At 44.2% G+C, this 16288-nt stretch overlaps 5 protein-coding genes and 1 long non-coding RNA gene across 9 annotated transcripts; 3 read left to right on the top strand and 3 right to left on the bottom strand.

Annotated features, from left to right (window-relative positions):
* Positions 1–161: 161 nt before the first annotated feature.
* LOC6729386 (hatching enzyme 1.2) lies at positions 162–1598 on the top strand. The gene is made up of 2 exons (XM_002104665.4): positions 162–1019; positions 1075–1598. The coding sequence occupies exons 1-2, from the start codon at positions 627–629 to the stop codon at positions 1567–1569; spliced, it is 888 nt and encodes a 295-aa protein (XP_002104701.2). The 5' UTR covers positions 162–626; the 3' UTR covers positions 1570–1598.
* A 23-nt stretch (positions 1599–1621) lies between these two features.
* LOC6729384 (uridine-cytidine kinase) lies at positions 1622–4851 on the bottom strand. 2 transcript variants are annotated; one of them, XM_016177381.3, is made up of 6 exons: positions 4392–4851; positions 4135–4280; positions 3980–4077; positions 3870–3918; positions 2027–2158; positions 1622–1867 (listed from the first exon to the last, which is right to left on the bottom strand). In XM_016177381.3, the coding sequence occupies exons 1-6, from the start codon at positions 4766–4768 to the stop codon at positions 1752–1754; spliced, it is 918 nt and encodes a 305-aa protein (XP_016036027.1). In that variant the 5' UTR covers positions 4769–4851; the 3' UTR covers positions 1622–1751. The 2 variants fall into 2 exon arrangements, with proteins under 2 accessions (XP_016036027.1, XP_002104699.1); XM_002104663.4 differs by lacking the exons at positions 1622–1867; positions 2027–2158 and adding an exon at positions 2470–3517 and having other exon boundaries at positions 4392–4850.
* Positions 4852–5180: 329 nt separating this feature from the next.
* LOC6729383 (elastase-1) lies at positions 5181–6510 on the top strand. 2 transcript variants are annotated; one of them, XM_016174794.3, is made up of 6 exons: positions 5181–5352; positions 5413–5560; positions 5614–5718; positions 5827–5945; positions 6000–6195; positions 6261–6510. In XM_016174794.3, the coding sequence occupies exons 1-6, from the start codon at positions 5193–5195 to the stop codon at positions 6406–6408; spliced, it is 876 nt and encodes a 291-aa protein (XP_016036026.2). In that variant the 5' UTR covers positions 5181–5192; the 3' UTR covers positions 6409–6510. The 2 variants fall into 2 exon arrangements, with proteins under 2 accessions (XP_016036026.2, XP_016036024.2); XM_016174792.3 differs by having other exon boundaries at positions 5182–5349.
* On the bottom strand, positions 6425–11100 carry LOC6729382 (organic cation transporter protein). The gene is made up of 7 exons (XM_016177380.2): positions 10178–11100; positions 8285–8731; positions 8066–8220; positions 7841–8009; positions 7637–7778; positions 7389–7542; positions 6425–7328 (listed from the first exon to the last, which is right to left on the bottom strand). Exons 1-7 carry the CDS (start codon positions 10291–10293, stop codon positions 6799–6801), a joined length of 1713 nt encoding a protein of 570 aa, XP_016036023.1. The 5' UTR covers positions 10294–11100; the 3' UTR covers positions 6425–6798.
* A 99-nt stretch (positions 11101–11199) lies between these two features.
* On the top strand, positions 11200–13615 carry LOC120284936. 2 transcript variants are annotated; one of them, XR_005544155.2, is made up of 3 exons: positions 11200–12421; positions 12481–12544; positions 12603–13615. It is a non-coding gene; the product is annotated as an uncharacterized LOC120284936 (long non-coding RNA). The 2 variants fall into 2 exon arrangements; XR_006541887.1 differs by having other exon boundaries at positions 12481–13615.
* LOC6729381 lies at positions 13392–15332 on the bottom strand. The gene is made up of 3 exons (XM_002104660.4): positions 14885–15332; positions 14640–14822; positions 13392–14262 (listed from the first exon to the last, which is right to left on the bottom strand). Exons 1-3 carry the CDS (start codon positions 15262–15264, stop codon positions 13392–13394), a joined length of 1434 nt encoding a protein of 477 aa, XP_002104696.1. The 5' UTR covers positions 15265–15332.
* Between the last annotated feature and the right edge of the window lie 956 nt (positions 15333–16288).

Below are 16288 nucleotides of genomic sequence, written 5' to 3'. Positions count from 1 at the left end.
TTTGATATAGGTCCAGCATGCATGACCACACTGATTTTCAAGCTGCACAGTGGTACAATATTATATACAAAAACAAATATTTTGTTCTTGAATTAATTTCGCACAAGAATCAAACTTTTAATTAAATTTTGATCGAACTTCACTGATTTTAATATTCAATATATCATTTAATATCGTGTTTATATCCAGGTGAAAATCCAAGGTACACGAGCATAGTAAGGTTTAAATAAAGGCGGGAACATGAAAAAGTAAACTTCACTTAAGATAAGCCGAATATATTTGTAAGTTCTGACCTAATTACAGTATTCTTACATCATAATCCAAATAGAATCCCAAAGCCCTTTATAAGACCGCGAATCTTAAATTGCGAAAATTCCGCACTCTACTTATTTACAAGCTGGAATGCATAAAAACAAATTCCCCCATAAATCAAGAAGCCGGCGGATAGCAACTACGTACTTAATGTAAATGTAAACGCCCACAAAGCGCCGACTTATCGTTTCAAAGAGAACTCAGCATAAACAGGCAGCACCGACAACATGTCGTCAATTTTTGGAGGTCTAGGTGGGACTATATAATGTGGGTAAGCCCGGCTAGAAATCACAGCAGTTGGGGAAGTTAGCAAAATGGACAAATCGCGAAGTTATACTGGTTCGCTTTTGCTACTGATTCTACTGGGCATTTCGCTGGGAGATTCTATGCCCCTGGAGGATATGGACTCCCAGGAAATGATTGACTTGACAGATCTTGGAGATACTCTGTTTGGTAATCCGGACGTGGAGACCACTGGAGCCTTGGTCGAGGCACTCGATGTGGAATCCCCTCTGAATCCCGAGGAGCTGGGCACCTACCACGAAGGTGACATCCTGATTCCACTGAGCTACAGGGACGCCCGATTCAATGGCACCCGTAATGGCATTTTGGCGCTGAGTTCCCGCTGGCCGGGCGGCGTTGTGCCCTACGAGATTAAAGGTCCTTTTACCAGCCAGGAATTGGGGAATATCAACCACGCTTTTAGGGTGAGGTTTCAGCAATAGGCCCTATTCAGCTTGAAAATAAGATTTTGTATCTTAGGAATACCACACCAGAACCTGCGTGCGCTTCAAGCCCAGGACCACCGAAAAGGATTACATCTCCATTGGTAGCGGAAAGTCTGGCTGCTGGAGCAGCATTGGGCGCTTGGGAGGTCGCCAGGAAGTGAATCTGCAGTCGCCCAACTGCTTGCGTACATACGGCACTCCCATCCACGAGCTGATGCACGCCCTGGGCTTCTTCCATGAGCAGAATCGTCACGAACGTGACTCCTATGTGCGCGTGATGAAGGACAACATCAAGCCCGAGATGATGGTCAACTTCGAGAAGTCCAGTTCCAGGACACAGTACGGCTTCGGCGTGGAGTACGACTATGGCAGTGTGATGCACTACTCCCCCACCAGTTTCACTCGGAATGGCCAGCCCACGCTGAAGGCACTGCGGGCCACATCCGATGCCAGCCAGATGGGTCAACGCAAGGGCTTCTCTGCCGGAGATGTGCGCAAGATCAACGCGATGTACAAGTGCAAGGTATAGATGACAACTCCATTCGAAGCATTCGCGTACAGTATTTTGACAAACATAAATATTTATCATCAACAATCAATTGTGTTTACTGAAAAAATATGTCTATGGGTACAATATTTGGTTAGATAATTAACAATCGCCTATGTGCGTCGTGTCTTGTACTGCTCCGGGAACTCTCACGCCATCCCATCCTAGTGGTACGGCAGGTTCTTATTTGTCTCAAAGAAATAGTTGCCCTGCATGTTGAGCTCCTTGCAGATCGTGGAGAATCTTCGGATGGCGTTGTAGGTGCCGAGGTTACTTCCATCTTCACGGGGAAACACAAAGCATAACAGAAGATACTATATATACAGCACAGCAAGTGTCCGATTGCATGCATTGGTTGGTTGATTGGTTAGTAATCCGGATCATTCACTCCAGTCAGCGGGTGGTTAGTGGGGACGCGCCTTTTGGGTGGTGGCCTTACCTGGGCCCGCGAAACCGGCACCCGTCGCATTCAAATCCAGATTCATGTAGAGAGCCATGTTTCCGGTTGATCCGTGCCGAGATCGATTGTTTAAGAAGTCCCGGATATGCTGAACGATCAAATCGATGGCCACTGAAAGGAAAAGAGCGGACAATTAGTTCGCACTCAGTTTGGAAGTATCAAATCGAAATGCTGCACCATCGTAAGCATTGCAACTCAATGTGGAACAATGCACTTACCTCGCTGCTCCTCCCGAGCTCCGCCGATCCAAGCGGTCTAGTCTAAGCCCAGGACTTATTCTAGCTCTAGTTAGTGGGATCTATTACCTAATCGCATCTAAGCTGGGCGGCATGTTCTGTTAATTGTTATGCTACTGTGTTTTGTGACTGAAGTAAGTGTGCTTTACAATAAACTGGTTGTGTACTTACTAAATGAAACACCGATTTATCTTCACGCCTTGATAGGCTAATCACTGTCTTGCATTAGTATATATTTGAGACTGCATAAAGGTGTTTAAAAGGGACGCGATTTAATAACACTATAGTCGCAGGTTCCGACTTCAAAGATGCCCGGTACTAATGATGATTAATTTATATTAGCCCTTATATTTTATAAGGATATAGGTATTGTCTAAGAAAAATGTATAGGAACATCTAAAAAGTATATGACCAAAAATTGTGAATTTTCAGGAATGAGATAAATATTACTCCAATATGGTTAGTACGGAAAAATTATCCTTAAAGTTTGCAAAGCTACTTAATTTCAAAGTAATTAACATATTCTAGTCAGGAGTTTATACAAAATATTCAAGAAAATGTTGCTTATAAAACATAATAAAGCAATTGCTTACAATAACATTCGCAAACCAGAGATAGATAAGAGTAGTTTTCAAAGTATCGGGCATCATTAAACATAGATACAATAGTTAGATATGTAACATGTGTGGTTTGGTGGATAGAGTGCTTAAATCCTCGGGAGAAAGCCAATTGGGGCACCGGGGTTAAGTTTTAACGTTTTTCGCTATAACTTAAGAGTTAGACTGGAATCGCAATCGCAGGTTGGGTTATCTTGATGAACGGAAACGAGCTTAAATACACACTACCATGTATTGTTGAACATATGCAAGAGTAGATACTAAAGATACTTTTCAATCTTAGGACTACGTTAATCGGTTACGATGAGAAGACCAAATGAGAAGCGATGCCGGCGCTCGTTAATGAACATTTGCCTTAGTGTGCTGCGGCGCCACGGGTTTCTATATCATTCTTTAGCGTTTGGACTTTAGTTTTTTTTTTTTTTTGGCAATTAGTACAAGCTCAAGACGCGGCGCTAGGACGAGGAATTGACCGCCTCAGAAGCGAGTTGTTTACATTTGCGTTTAGTGATCTCGCTTCATGCTAGACGCCGCTACCCTGACTGTGTTGCTGTGCTGTGCGCTGTTGGTAGTGGCGAGAATCTCCCCGATATGGTGTACAATAAGATCAATGGCAACTGCAAGAAATACAATAAAACAACAGGAACAAAACGAAAACAACAAAAAAAAATAGTAACGCAAGAGATACAATTAACAGAGATGACGGAAAAACAAGTAGGGGGTAGAAATGTTGATAGGCATATAGTACTTATATAAATATTTGTAAACATCAAGCAATCTGTGTGATAAGGGTTTGTTGTCCCCAGACGGATTAATAGAACCAGAAACAAAAGAACCATTTCTAAAACTATGGTTATAGGCAACCAACTCAACGAAACACTAGAAACGCTTTATGTGTAAGAGTGTGTATTGTGGGGGCGCATAGAAAGTAAGTTGAAGTGAATAGGAGTGTGGGTGCTGCTGCCTCACCTGTGTTGTCGGCGCCTCGTGGTATAATAACGTCAGCAAACTTTTTCGTCTGAAATGGGCAGGGTCTATTAGTTCCATTATATGGCACATGTGGTATGGGCTCAACTTACGGGCGAGCAGAACTCCTCGAAAGCCGGCTTTACGAAGGTCATATACTGGGTGAGCACAGCATCCAGGTCCCGACCACGCTCATTGATATCACGTGGCACTAACGAAAGGTTTATTACAAGGGTTATTTCAAATCATGCCACAAGCCACAACTTACCTCTCCTGGCCAATCTGGTATCGGAGTCTGTGTCCACGAACAGCTTCATGTGGAACAGTTCGCGTATCTTGGGGAAATAAAATACCAAGATGCCCTCGAACAAGACCACATCGGCTGGGTAGATAACCAGAACGTTTTCAAAGTCGCTGCGGGAAAAACAAGTTATTATTAGAACTTATGAGATTGTACTCCAGTAAATGGATTCAGCATTCAGTATGCTTAAAAGAAGAAAGGAATTTACACATCCCCAAACTCACAGCGAGTTGGTGCGGTAGTCGTAGCTGGGTATCTCCACTTTATGGCCCTTTAGGATGTTCTGAAGCGTGCTGTACATAAGCTCCTCATTAAAGGCATCCGGATGATCGAAGTTGAAGAGGCCCTTCTGGGCCTTGGCCTTCTCGGCGGGCGTCAGTTCGCGGTAGAAGCTGTCCTGGCTGATGGACACCACCTGGCGCTGCGTGTGATCCATTTCCGCCTGCCCAAGTTGCTCCATGATCTTTTTGCACACGGTGGACTTGCCGCTGGCCGTTCCGCCGGCCACGCCGATCAGAAACGGCGACTTCACCTCGTCGTTGGCTGCTGCTCCGTCGCCATTTGGCAGGCGCAGCGTGTCGGCGTTCCTCAAATCTTGCATTTTTCTCTTACAATAGTAAAATCAAATGCTTCTACTTCACCAACAGCTGATTACTTTCGAGATGAGATTACCATTACCAATAGTATCGATATGTCGATTGTCGACCCGCCACGGTTATCGATACTCCGGAAGTGAAGCGTTGCCACACAGGCAAAAGTTTCAAAAGACGTTACTTTTATCTAATTAAGTTAATTTCAATAATTTTGTGAACCTATAACTTTTTGGGGAATCCTAATTATTGCCTGGCCAAAGAGTAAATGCAAAATCTACACATACATAGACCGTGATGACGCCGGCCCGAGATTTGAAAACAATTTACCAGCGCATTGGAATTGGAAATATTTGCACAGCTTGGCTTTTGTTTGAATGCTTTTTTATACTTGTATTTGCATAGTAACTGTATTAGCAACCCGCTGGCGGTCATATGCCAGTGTCTTTTCAAAGCCCAACTATGAAGGCTGCTTTAGATCTCAGCCCGTGGAGTTGGTTTTACTGGCTTCTTCATAGTTTCTTCATTATTTCTGTGCTTGAATCCTGTCACGCGGTGCCCATTGTCGGAGGTCGGATCGTGTCAACCGTGGGCAGTACTTCACTTACAATTTTCAGCTTAGACTTCTAATTTAAAGCTCCACTTCTACTTAAAGGCAGCACAAGTAAATATCCGTTCATGGTCTCATTGGAAGATGTAATCACGGGAAATACCACAAGTGGAGTTTCTTATCAACACTTTTGCGGTGGCAGCCTAATAAGCGATCGTTGGATTCTATCCGCAGCTCACTGCGTTTGGAGGAAGTAAGTTAGGTCCTCTTCATTAATTGCCAATATCAAGTTTGCTCTATCTGAAGAAACATTCACAACATTGCTGCCTTTATTGGCTATGAGAATATTGAAAACATTGGGCAGCTGGAGCCATATGGTCTGGAGAGCGTCGAGTATATTTACTTCCAACCGTGAGTAATCACTTGAGTCAAGTTTAATACTCCTCCTCAAGGGAGATTTATTATTTGGAGAGACTCTTTTCTTAAGATCGTAATAGTACAGATTATCGTTTATGGCAGATCCAACTTTCGGAATGATATAGCTCTGCTTTATATGAAACGTCGATACTGGAGTGATTTCGGCAATGGCTTACAATACGCTCAACTTCCGCCACATGGCATGAAACCGGACCAAAATGGTATGATTAAACAGCATCCGAGTTGAGTGCGATACTAATCCCTAGTTTGCATAGAATCCTGTCGCATTATTGGCTATGGAGCAACCCATCACGCTGGACCATGTCAGAAGAAACTTTTCGAGGCGGAAGTTCGCGTGATTGATAATCAAAAGTGCCGCGATATTATAGGACACATCTGGGCGCCACAAAACGGGGCCAATACGGTGTGTGCCCTGGGCAACAATCAGGACTCCTGTCAGGGAGATTCAGGGTAAGCCAGGGATCATTTTCTAACAAGCTTAGTGCCTAATTAATTTGATTGTTTCCTATTAAAAGCGGTCCGCTAATCTGTCCATATGGCGGCAAGGACTATATCTACGGCCTGGTGTCCCACGGACTCACTTGCGGCATCCCAGGCATGCCAAGCATCTATACAGTGACCAGGCCCTACTACGATTGGGTCCAACTACTGATGCAGTCCTAGATCTCTGGCGATCACGTACATATAAATAGTATATTTATTATGCGATATCAAACAGAAACACAATTATGAATATTTACTTAAACAATGCAGGAATAGCAGAAACTAACAAACTTACGCTTAATTACTGTAGGTATATATAGCTAGATTTATATTAGACTAACTAACCATTTTCACGACTTTCTTTATCAGTTTTGTCTTTTCTTTAGAGCACTTCCATTTCAACTATTAATTGTTTTTCTTTTTGAAAGTGTTTCCGATTGTAAAACATTTAAAATAGCGAAAGGCAGTTGGAGGTACAGAAGTTTTTGGGTCGTAATACCTATGTTGGTATACCTTAAAAAGTAGTTAATCAGTTTAGTCGTGGAAATGGAACTTAACCTATTGCTGTCATCACTGTTTCTCGGCCGGCTCCGTCGGAGTGGAGGACGCACTGCTCTCAACTTTGTCGGACAGCTTTCCCGTTCCCGTTTCCGGAAGTGTGAGAGTCAGTAGGCCAGCTACTAGAACGCAGCAGCCGCAAATCGTTGTTGGAATGTACCAGCCCAGAGCTCCAAGGACATCGACCACATACGGTGCCGAAATGGAGCCCACATGGGCGAAGGTGGAGCAGGTTCCCAATGCCGAGTTTCTTATCTGGGTGGGATACAGCTCAGCTGTGTAGAGCGTGACCACGGAGTAGGTGGCGCTAATGCCAAAGCGACCCAGCATAGCGAAGGCCACGATCCAGGTGGTGCTGCCGGCGGGAACAGCAAGGACCAGTAGCAAGGACACGCCGGTCCATAGGAACAGGAACATGGTGGTGAGGCGACGGCCCGTGAAGCGCAGCATTATCACAGGGACGAGATAGGAGGGTATATCCACCAGACCGGTGCCTATGATGTAGAGGTATCTGGACACCGACAGGTTGGCGGCATTGAGAGCTGCAGGAGAATGAAAGATCACATAACATAGAGATGAGAATCCTTATAGACTGAACTTACCCGTCACATAGTAACTCAGCGAAGTGACGCAGAACATGAAATACGAGGCAAAGATCATCCTGCGCACCTTGGAGTTGGCATACAGCTCGATGATGGACTTCAGGGGACCATTCTTCAGTTTCTGACCAAAGGAGAATCCCTCTTCGGGCTCCAGCTACAATGGTAGAGCATTCCATCAGCACTCCACTTAGCAATCAGATGCACTGATGCAAACATATAGGTATATGTTTCAGGGACTTTGCACTCACCGACTTCTTATCGCTGGCGACTTGAGATGGGGCTGCAACGGCGGGCTGAATTTGGTAGTGGCTGGGCTGTCTGAAGAGAATCTTGTAGACGCGATCATATCTTTGATTCGAGATCAGCCAGCGGGGTGACTCACTCATCAGGCTGAGGGGAAATGTGCTCGGTTACAGGGATTGATGAATCTAAATGGGATTAGGATCACTCACTAGCAGTTTAGAATGAGCAGCAGCGAGGGAATGGTGAGAGCCAGTTGCAGATGCCTCCACGGTTGGATGACGTAGCCAAGAATGGCCAGGATGATCATGCCCACCGGATAGGAGGCTGAGAAGGCAATAGACATCCAGGAACGATGCTTCAAGCAGATGTTCTCCACGACTAAAATAATATACAGAAACTAATTAAAGAAGTATAGCATATAGTTACGAACTTACTCATGGTAAATGCTGGATAGAACAGACCAGAGGAGGCTGCTCCTAGTGCGAAACGTCCTGCCAGGAAGAGGCTGTACCAGGGCGAGAAGGTACAGAAGAAACTGCCCACAATAAAGAAGGCTGCGCCCAGGGTGAATGAGGTTTTGCGACCAAATCTGCCGGAAAACCAAACATCAGACATTGCTTTAACCCTTATCAAGAAGTTATGCAAAGACTCACTTGTCAGCCAGGATACCAAAGGAGAAGGATCCGCAGAACTTGCCCAGCGATATGGAAACCTGGGCGGAGGTACGCTGGATGCTCCGGTCGCAGGTGAGATCCCAGTCCGCAACGAAGGTGGTCTCCGGATGGGCGAACTCATGTTGCCCCTTCACACGGCATGACACCTCAGCCGGCGGGGAAATCTGCGACAGATGGCCGGTGTAGTTCAGGGCCGCCTCGTAGGACATCTTGGCCAGGTGGCCATAGTTCCAGTCCCACACGGTGCAACCGCCCGAATCCAATCCCTTGCCGGCAATCTCACGCTTCTGGGCGTGTGTCCAGTTGGTGTCCTGCAGCTCCGGAATGCCGCACCACTGGTCATCGGGCAGGTGGCCCAGCAGCGTGTAGGATGACACATGGAATCCATTCAGTATATTGGGGGTGACACACAGGAAGAAGATCGCCCTGAGGAGGGATAGGGGATCTAAGTACTTAGGTTACACTCAGTTATTTGCCAATTACGTATATTTCACTTGACTGCTAATTGGGATATTGTTTTCGCAGATACTCTATCTCGTATCCGGATAAATTGTTTACAACACGCAACTCCAATCGAATTGGTGGCACATTGACACCGCTTGGCTAACTGCTCATCGGAATGCAAATAATGGCAACGATCACAACAACGGAGTAAAAACAAAGCTGTGAAGGTTGTGGGCGAAATATTCGGTAGTTGTGAACTAGCTATGCTGATCACATAATCACTTAATGGCAGTTAAAGATCCGCCGGAGAGCATATATGTATGTTTTGCGCGAACGGCAGTGTCGTCGTTAATCATTATACAAATCGGGCAACCGGAACGTTGTGCGCAATATTTACATATCCATCCGATTTTTTATTTCACGTGACTCCCCCACCCACTAAGCCACGTAAAGTTCCGCGAATATCATCAGCATTCAAGTCACTTGGCAGTAGGACTTCCTCCAGTGAATCAGTTGAACGTCCTCTACGCAGTCTACCCAGTGATCATATCAGATGGGACGGACTGGTTTCATGTCCCCGTAGCGATCTGGGTAATGGAACCGGTACTCAATCGCACATCGCCCGATTTCGATTCACAAAGTGCCTTATCAACCACGATTGAGCCTAGTGGAAATGTATTACTACACATATTCAATGTATATGCACACTGATAGGCCAGATTTCCGTGCTATATTTAAATGCCATACCGTCCATGCCGACGAGCACTCACATGACCGTTGGCCCCTCGATTGGAAGCCACACACAGCTGGGCGGTGAGTCGTCTTCGATCCCGTCCTAAAATTAACACCAGGAAGCCCCTTTTTGCTCAGCATAGCATAGCTTAAACCTAATTGATTTTAGTTGGAATTGTGCTGATTAGTTTGTGGCTTAAAAGGGAGCTGCATTCAACTCGGGCTCAATCAGAGCGATCAATCAAGCAGAAAAACCAATTAAATCTGTATTAGCTCTAAGTCAGGGGAGAAAAGTGCACCACCCTGAGTAATGTCAACGAATTCTAAAAACTCAGCCTTCTAAAAGCTGGTTCATTGCATTCATTATGAACTGGGTCAAGTGGAACGTGATTCGAGTTGAGTTGCAAAGTGACTTCCTCAACTTGGATCGAATTATGGCAGCAATATGACTCCTTTATTCCATTGATCCGAAAAAAAATCGTTGAAAAGTTGTAACCTCAATTATCAGCTGCTCCCATTAAGCATTATTTACTTTTAAGAATGAAAGTACTAAATTTAAACTATATAGAGTATATATATAATCTTAATCTTATGATAAAAGTAGATATTTTAACTGGCGGGCATAAGAATAACTGATCTTTATAAAAACCACATTTTAAACTAAAGTAGACTTTTCTCGCAGTGCATTCCACTTACCACACAAATGCCCCGCCACTGCCCACCACTTCCAGCTGCTTGGTGAGCAGATCCTTCATGCTTTCCTCGCTGATCAGCTCGCGATTCTTCTCCGGATTCTCCTTGGATTGAGTCATGATGATGCTTCAACTTGGGCTATTCAAAATTCGAAATCTTTCTCTCTGTCGCAGACTCTGAAGACGACGATGATGTTGATGATGATGATAATGGTGTTGTATGAGGCAGACGACTGACCCCACGCAAACGAAATGTTCAGATTGCTCGGGAGGTTCTGCCTCTGCCACTGAACTTGAATTCCTCGGCTGTGCAATCTATTTTTGAACTCGTGCAAAAAACACAGATCTGCGGATTTGAATTCTGATACGAATCGCGGGATTAGGAACCTGGTATTGTAGCTCCTCCGGAGTGCATTCACTTTGGGCAGAGGTGAGAGATAAGAGATGTACACTTTCACTTTCGCCCTCGACTGCAGGTCGAAATATATTTATTTATTTATTTTTTATTTTTTTCGGGTTGCTTGTCGTTCCTGCAGTGGCTGTGTTTATCTATATATTTTCTATATTCTGTTTCTATTTTCTGTTTATGTTTTTTCAATTGCCAATGCAGCAGCACATGGGAGCGCTTCACTTTTGACGGACGGCGACACGTTTTTCTTTCTCTTTACCAACGCCGCTTGTTGTTTGCCGAACCGAATTTTCCCCAAGTTAAAATAAACATGAAAATGTAATGATATATTTTCCGTTGGGATATTCTTTTCACTGCCTTGTATCTATGGTGCTGCTATTGCTGCAGCAGCGCGTGCAGTTGCGTTTGCCTGCCGGTTTTTGGTATTCGCCGATCTTCGCTATCAACTACTTGTCGCCTCGGGAGCGTCTCACAAACTAAGCCCACGGGAGGCCGATCGCCGCGTTTTGTATGCCGCCGATCCATTGGAGGATTGTGGGGGGAGCGGTGTGTCTGGCCAGGAGGAGGGGCCAGCGGAGGAGGAGGAAGCACTGGGGCGGTACTAACATCGCACTCGGTCAGTGCCTTAGTAGCGCCGATCCATCCACTCGCGTTCGTTCGGCTCTTGGCGATCCAAATACTCGGACTTATGTTGCTTACTTTTTGGATTCGGGTGCAGGCATTATTAACAAGAAAAAATATTTAAAAAAAATTGAAATCGCAGTCGTTGGGCGTCCAAAGAGAGCAATTCTTAGCGAATGTCGATAAGTGCGCACTCTGCGAACAACCAAAGAAAGCAATGATTTTTTTTGAAACAAGTGAATATTTTTAAAACAAAGCAATTACCAAAAATTTGCATGTTTTTGTGTGGCAGCTGTTGTCAAATTTCCAGAATAAGTATAAACATATAATTAGACTTCAAATTTGGATTATTTAGGGCTAATGCAATAACAACTGTTTGGTCATCTGTTCAACAATGATGTTATTAACCTTTTTAGGCTACTATAAATTATCTTATTTAAAATTGAAAAAAAGGCATATAATATGTATAATTTTTCCCACTTTTTTTTACCAACAACGCAACGTTTTCACTCGGATTGCTCATTCGAAATGCGTAGAAGAACATGAAAACATTTAAATACACTCCCGAACACTTGAACACATGGTCGCACTCGCTCCCTCTCCCGAATCCGTCAGATACATTACAATCGCGCTACCCGAACCCCGCGATACATTTACATTAGCAGGCCGTTTAGTGCTGTTGTCTCTGAATTTCATTACCATTTTCCCATTTGCTTTCTTGATAAAATTCGAGAGTCCGTTTAATGTTTACATTTTGTGCTTTTGTGTTTCGTGTATTTTGTATTTTGTGTTTTCGAGTTGCGCTAGTAGCATACGTTTGGAAAAACTGCTGAATGGAATGCTTGTTTACAATGTGGAAATAATGCCTACTCATATTTTGTTATTCTCGCGACTAATTTGTGAATAAATCCCACCGCCGTTGGCATAGAATAGAGTTTGCATGGAAACCAAATCGAACCGGAACTTTGAAACGCTGGGATGGCATAGAACCAGATCTCTCTGAGCAGTGACCCGCTTATCAGGTGATTCGATTAAGGTTAACCTGGCTTATCGCATCCAGCATCGAGAGTCCTCAACTCTGGCCAAGATCAATTGAGCTCAATCAGTCGATCGATCGAACGACGTCAATATCTTAACTGGCTAACCCAGCGGGCATATATGGAGATTGACATTGAAGGGTGATGATGGCTTGGGATCGCATTGTGGCATCTACATATAGTACGAGTATCCCGTGCACTTCAATTATGATTGCCCTTGTTATCGCATTCTAATTTTAGCCTTGCCGCAATTGCTGCTCACTTGTTCGGCTTTATTCGCTTCCCAGGCGCATTCTATTCATCCGTAAGTTAGCCGTTCTAGCCGCACTAACGGTTCTAGCCATACCCTCTATACATTCTAGTCTTAATTGGAGCTTCAGTTGATGGGTCGCTGTGATGCACATGGGCGTGCCGCCATTAGCAATTCGTTTTGGGGCGAACCCCGGCATTATTTCGATTCCAGAACCTCCATTGTTTTCCAAACGCACGTGCAGTTCGGTGCGGAAGTGTACTATTCTGGCTTATTTACTCCAAGCTATCCCCTTTCAGGCCACATCGGTCAATCCATTCAGAGCTAATCTAATAATATCAACGTAATCAGACAGAATTCTTTATAATGCGATATGCTTTCTCATAAAAAGATATATTGCACTTTAAGAAGATTCAAGCCCAATTTAAATATAGCACAGCAAATAAAGATAGTAAGCTACTTTATTTTTGCTCTAAAATGTAATATAAGATACATTAAGACGTAAAAGATACACATACCTATGGAATAAAACGCATCTGAAGCAATAACTGGCCTTATAATTAAATGATTTTGCACAATAAAAATGATCTGCATGTATTATATTATGTATATTATAATGTGTTCTTAAGTACTTACCCCCACACACACATTGTATGGATAATAATGATAATTTCTACTTATAACGACAGCACAATTTAGCCATCCAGGCGTTGGCGAAGCTTAAGTGAATGATTGCCCGGAATTGTTCACGAATTCATAGAAATCTAGGCGTTGCTAAACTCAATGAGCCCACTTAAGACATTCCACTCGACTTTTGATTTTCGAGACTAGGACTCCGACTAAAGGCATTCAAAAACAAGCATTTAATTTCTATAGATAGGTACATAGGTGTGGTAATTCCCTAGATTGACCTGGCATAACCCAGGTTCAGCAACCAGATGAGTCCGATCACAAAGAAGCTGTAGAAGGTGACATTGTAGAGATTGAGGCGACTGAGGAGTCCCCTGATTCTGCCGGCGGAGACAACATCCTGGCCATTCTTTGGCCGATCGACAAGCATGTCCTTCCAGCTGACCACCTGGGGTCGCACCACAAAGACGGCATTCACCGCCGCCCGGAAGCCACTCTGCACCGCACCGCCCATCAGGCTGCGATAGCTGGTGCCCACGGCAGAGGAACTGGACCAAATGACCCGATGCCAGGGCTTGGTCTGCGGCTTGTGCTGCGCCACATTCAGCTCGTCCGTGAAGCACTGGCACTCCAGTGGCTGGCGCATCTCCTCGCCGAAGTGTTCGGCCAGCAGATCGACGACATCTTGCAGCACTTCGTCCTGATCCTCCGGCGAGTGCAGCACGTAGCCGCAAAAGCTGGACATCCGACACTCGTGACCACTGACCAGCGGCTGGGAGCTGAGAAAGTTGCCGGAGTAACCGAGATCCGTCCAAACGGACTTCCCGTATCGCAACTGAAACTGGCTGATCACCTGGCGTTGCTTTTGGCCAGATCTGGATGTCGTCCTTGGGAGGAAGACCTTTGGTATGCGCGGCTCGAACTGCAACTTCTGCACCTTGTTCCAGGGAATGGCCAGGATCGCAGCCTGAGCCGTGTGCTTGTTACCCTGATCATCCGTCACCTGGACATAGTTCTTAAAGTGCTCCAATCTGACGGCTCTGCAGTTTAGGATAATCTTGATGAACTGCAGCTGCTCCAAAATGTTCTCTATCAGCATCTGAGTGGATATCTCATCGAAGCTTGTGGGGTAGGTGAAGTAGCTACATAAGGGGTGTAATTATCATTTAATAAGGTAATTAATTATATGATATTTATAACCCCTCCTTTTAGATGTACGGAATCAAATCAATCAGACTGCTGACACATACGTGACCTATAAAATGTAACTATTTCAAGTAATCAATCAATTTCAACTGTGCTCTGCTTTTTAGTGCGTTATCTAACCGTGTTATCCATAGTAAAAGTACTGCCTTTATGTTTTAATTACTGTTTTTAACACCTTAGCTTTTAAAATTGCGACATACAATGTTGTAATCATTCATCATTAAAAACACTTAACTGTCAGAAGCTGAATCATAAAAAGTAAGCAGGAAAATATAGACATAATATAAATACTTTGTAGCATCCAGCAACTTACAAGTCAATCAGCATTTTGAGACCTCCACAGGAGCTGCAGACGGACATAAAGACATCGTAGTCCACCTCATTGGCAGGAACACCGCAGACCAGCTGCACCAGGTTCAACATGAAGTTCCTCGACTTGCTGAAGAACAAATGGTGGCAAATGTGCTGTTCCATGTTGGACACTCGTTCCCGAAGACTAGAAAATGAGTCGTAAACCTGTGCAAATCTAACAAATTCTTTAGATTTAATTCAACCCACTTGAATCGTTTCGAGCGAAACTTGGGCATCCGCAAGTCCAGCATCTCGATGTATCGTCCTAGTTCGAATTTTGCCGGCAGAGCTGTGAGTCCACGATCCAGATCCCAGCATCTCCGAAGTCTGCCACTGATGCTCCGCCGCCGCCGCGGTGACAAGTGAATGAGGGTGAGGAGGGCCAGCATGTCCTGCTGTGCTGCATCCACCAGTCGGGTGCTGTTCTGGCCCATCAGGCCGCCCAAGCCATCGCTAGCCTCAATCATCCTCACCTTCAGGGTGCTCTCCAAGGCCAGGATTTTCAGGGCAGAGGACAGGCCCGAAAGGCCCCCGCCCACAATCAGTACATCTAGTTCGGGGGTCTGTGTGCCGAAGGGCAAATCCATTTAGACCGGCCAACAATTTGTATGCTCACTTCATTTCACTGAGAAATTTGAAAACTTGCGCCAAGACAGTTTGACATGCACAGGCAAAGTTTGAAAACGCTGTTTCTGATGTGTGGCATACTTTTGGGCTGCCATTAGAATAATTAAAATAAAAAGAGATTAAGCTATAGTCGAGTTTTCCGAGCCCGTTACGGCTTTAGGGCGTTGGAGTGGGCGTGGCAAAAAGTTTTTTGTCAAATCGATAGAAATTTACACGATCAATAAAACTATGCAAAAATGTGGGCGTGGCAGTTTTGGGCGGTTTAATCGCTTATTCCCCAATATCTATCGATATCCCAAAATTAAGAAATTTCGCGTTCGCATTCACACTATCTAAGTAACGGGTATCTGATAGTCGGGGAGCTCGACTATGGCATAATCTTTTGTTTTAATTTATAACCCATTTGCTCAACGACATCACGCCACAACTCACATACACGATAAGTTTAATCAAAACTAAAACTTTTTATCGGTGAATTAGTCAAGTAATATAACATTTAGGAAATGTTTTTTATTTCAACGTTTGAGGGGTATCAAATTATTACACGGCTCATAAATATTCGAATATCCCAGTTCCATATTCAATATGTGTAAGGTCGTTGAACCATAAATTAGATAAACTAGATCAGTCCATTAAATTGAACATACTGAGGGTTGTGACCATGTGAGTTTTGTGGCTTTGATTTTCTTATCAATGGACAGCGTTGACAGTAATCAGTTTTATCACTCACAACCACTGATATGTGAAGTGAACTTTATTAACTCGATTAATGAGTAAAAATGTTTGAATTTGAATGTTCCGCTAGCGGGCAAGTGCACTAGGAGATTGCACTCAATGAGATTATTGCGTTTTCTTATCAGCCGACCATTTAGACCTAATTCTTTTAATGAGCGAATTTATATTATCGTCTCACCGACGGTGAACCGCCTCAATAAACAAAGTTGTCACAAAGTTCGTTGAACAGACTGCGACTTGTGTGCAAAT

Source organism: Drosophila simulans, chromosome 3R (assembly GCF_016746395.2).
Source record: "Drosophila simulans strain w501 chromosome 3R, Prin_Dsim_3.1, whole genome shotgun sequence".
In the NCBI taxonomy this organism is placed as follows: domain Eukaryota; kingdom Metazoa; phylum Arthropoda; class Insecta; order Diptera; family Drosophilidae; genus Drosophila; species Drosophila simulans.
This window is presented reverse-complemented; position numbering and strand designations above follow the sequence as displayed.

Coding starts and splice junctions, on each gene's coding strand:
- LOC6729382 (XM_016177380.2), bottom strand. CDS start 10,293: ATGACTCAATCCAAGGAGAATCCGGAGAAGAATCGCGAGCTGATCAGC. Junction 8,732..10,177: donor AGTGGCGGGGCATTTGTGTG/GTAAGTGGAATG, acceptor ATCCCTCCTCAG/GGCGATCTTCTTCCTGTGTG. Junction 7,779..7,840: donor CTGCTCATTCTAAACTGCTA/GTGAGTGATCCT, acceptor ATTTCCCCTCAG/CCTGATGAGTGAGTCACCCC.
- LOC6729383 (XM_016174794.3), top strand. CDS start 5,193: ATGCCAGTGTCTTTTCAAAGCCCAACTATGAAGGCTGCTTTAGATCTC. Junction 5,719..5,826: donor GAGTATATTTACTTCCAACC/GTGAGTAATCAC, acceptor CGTTTATGGCAG/ATCCAACTTTCGGAATGATA. Junction 6,196..6,260: donor TCCTGTCAGGGAGATTCAGG/GTAAGCCAGGGA, acceptor TCCTATTAAAAG/CGGTCCGCTAATCTGTCCAT.
- LOC6729384 (XM_016177381.3), bottom strand. CDS start 4,768: ATGCAAGATTTGAGGAACGCCGACACGCTGCGCCTGCCAAATGGCGAC. Junction 4,078..4,134: donor TACCAGATTGGCCAGGAGAG/GTAAGTTGTGGC, acceptor ACCTTTCGTTAG/TGCCACGTGATATCAATGAG. Junction 3,919..3,979: donor TCGAGGAGTTCTGCTCGCCC/GTAAGTTGAGCC, acceptor TGCCCATTTCAG/ACGAAAAAGTTTGCTGACGT.
- LOC6729386 (XM_002104665.4), top strand. CDS start 627: ATGGACAAATCGCGAAGTTATACTGGTTCGCTTTTGCTACTGATTCTA. Junction 1,020..1,074: donor ATATCAACCACGCTTTTAGG/GTGAGGTTTCAG, acceptor TTTGTATCTTAG/GAATACCACACCAGAACCTG.
- LOC6729381 (XM_002104660.4), bottom strand. CDS start 15,264: ATGGATTTGCCCTTCGGCACACAGACCCCCGAACTAGATGTACTGATT. Junction 14,823..14,884: donor TTTCGCTCGAAACGATTCAA/GTGGGTTGAATT, acceptor CTCATTTTCTAG/TCTTCGGGAACGAGTGTCCA. Junction 14,263..14,639: donor CTCAAAATGCTGATTGACTT/GTAAGTTGCTGG, acceptor CCCCTTATGTAG/CTACTTCACCTACCCCACAA.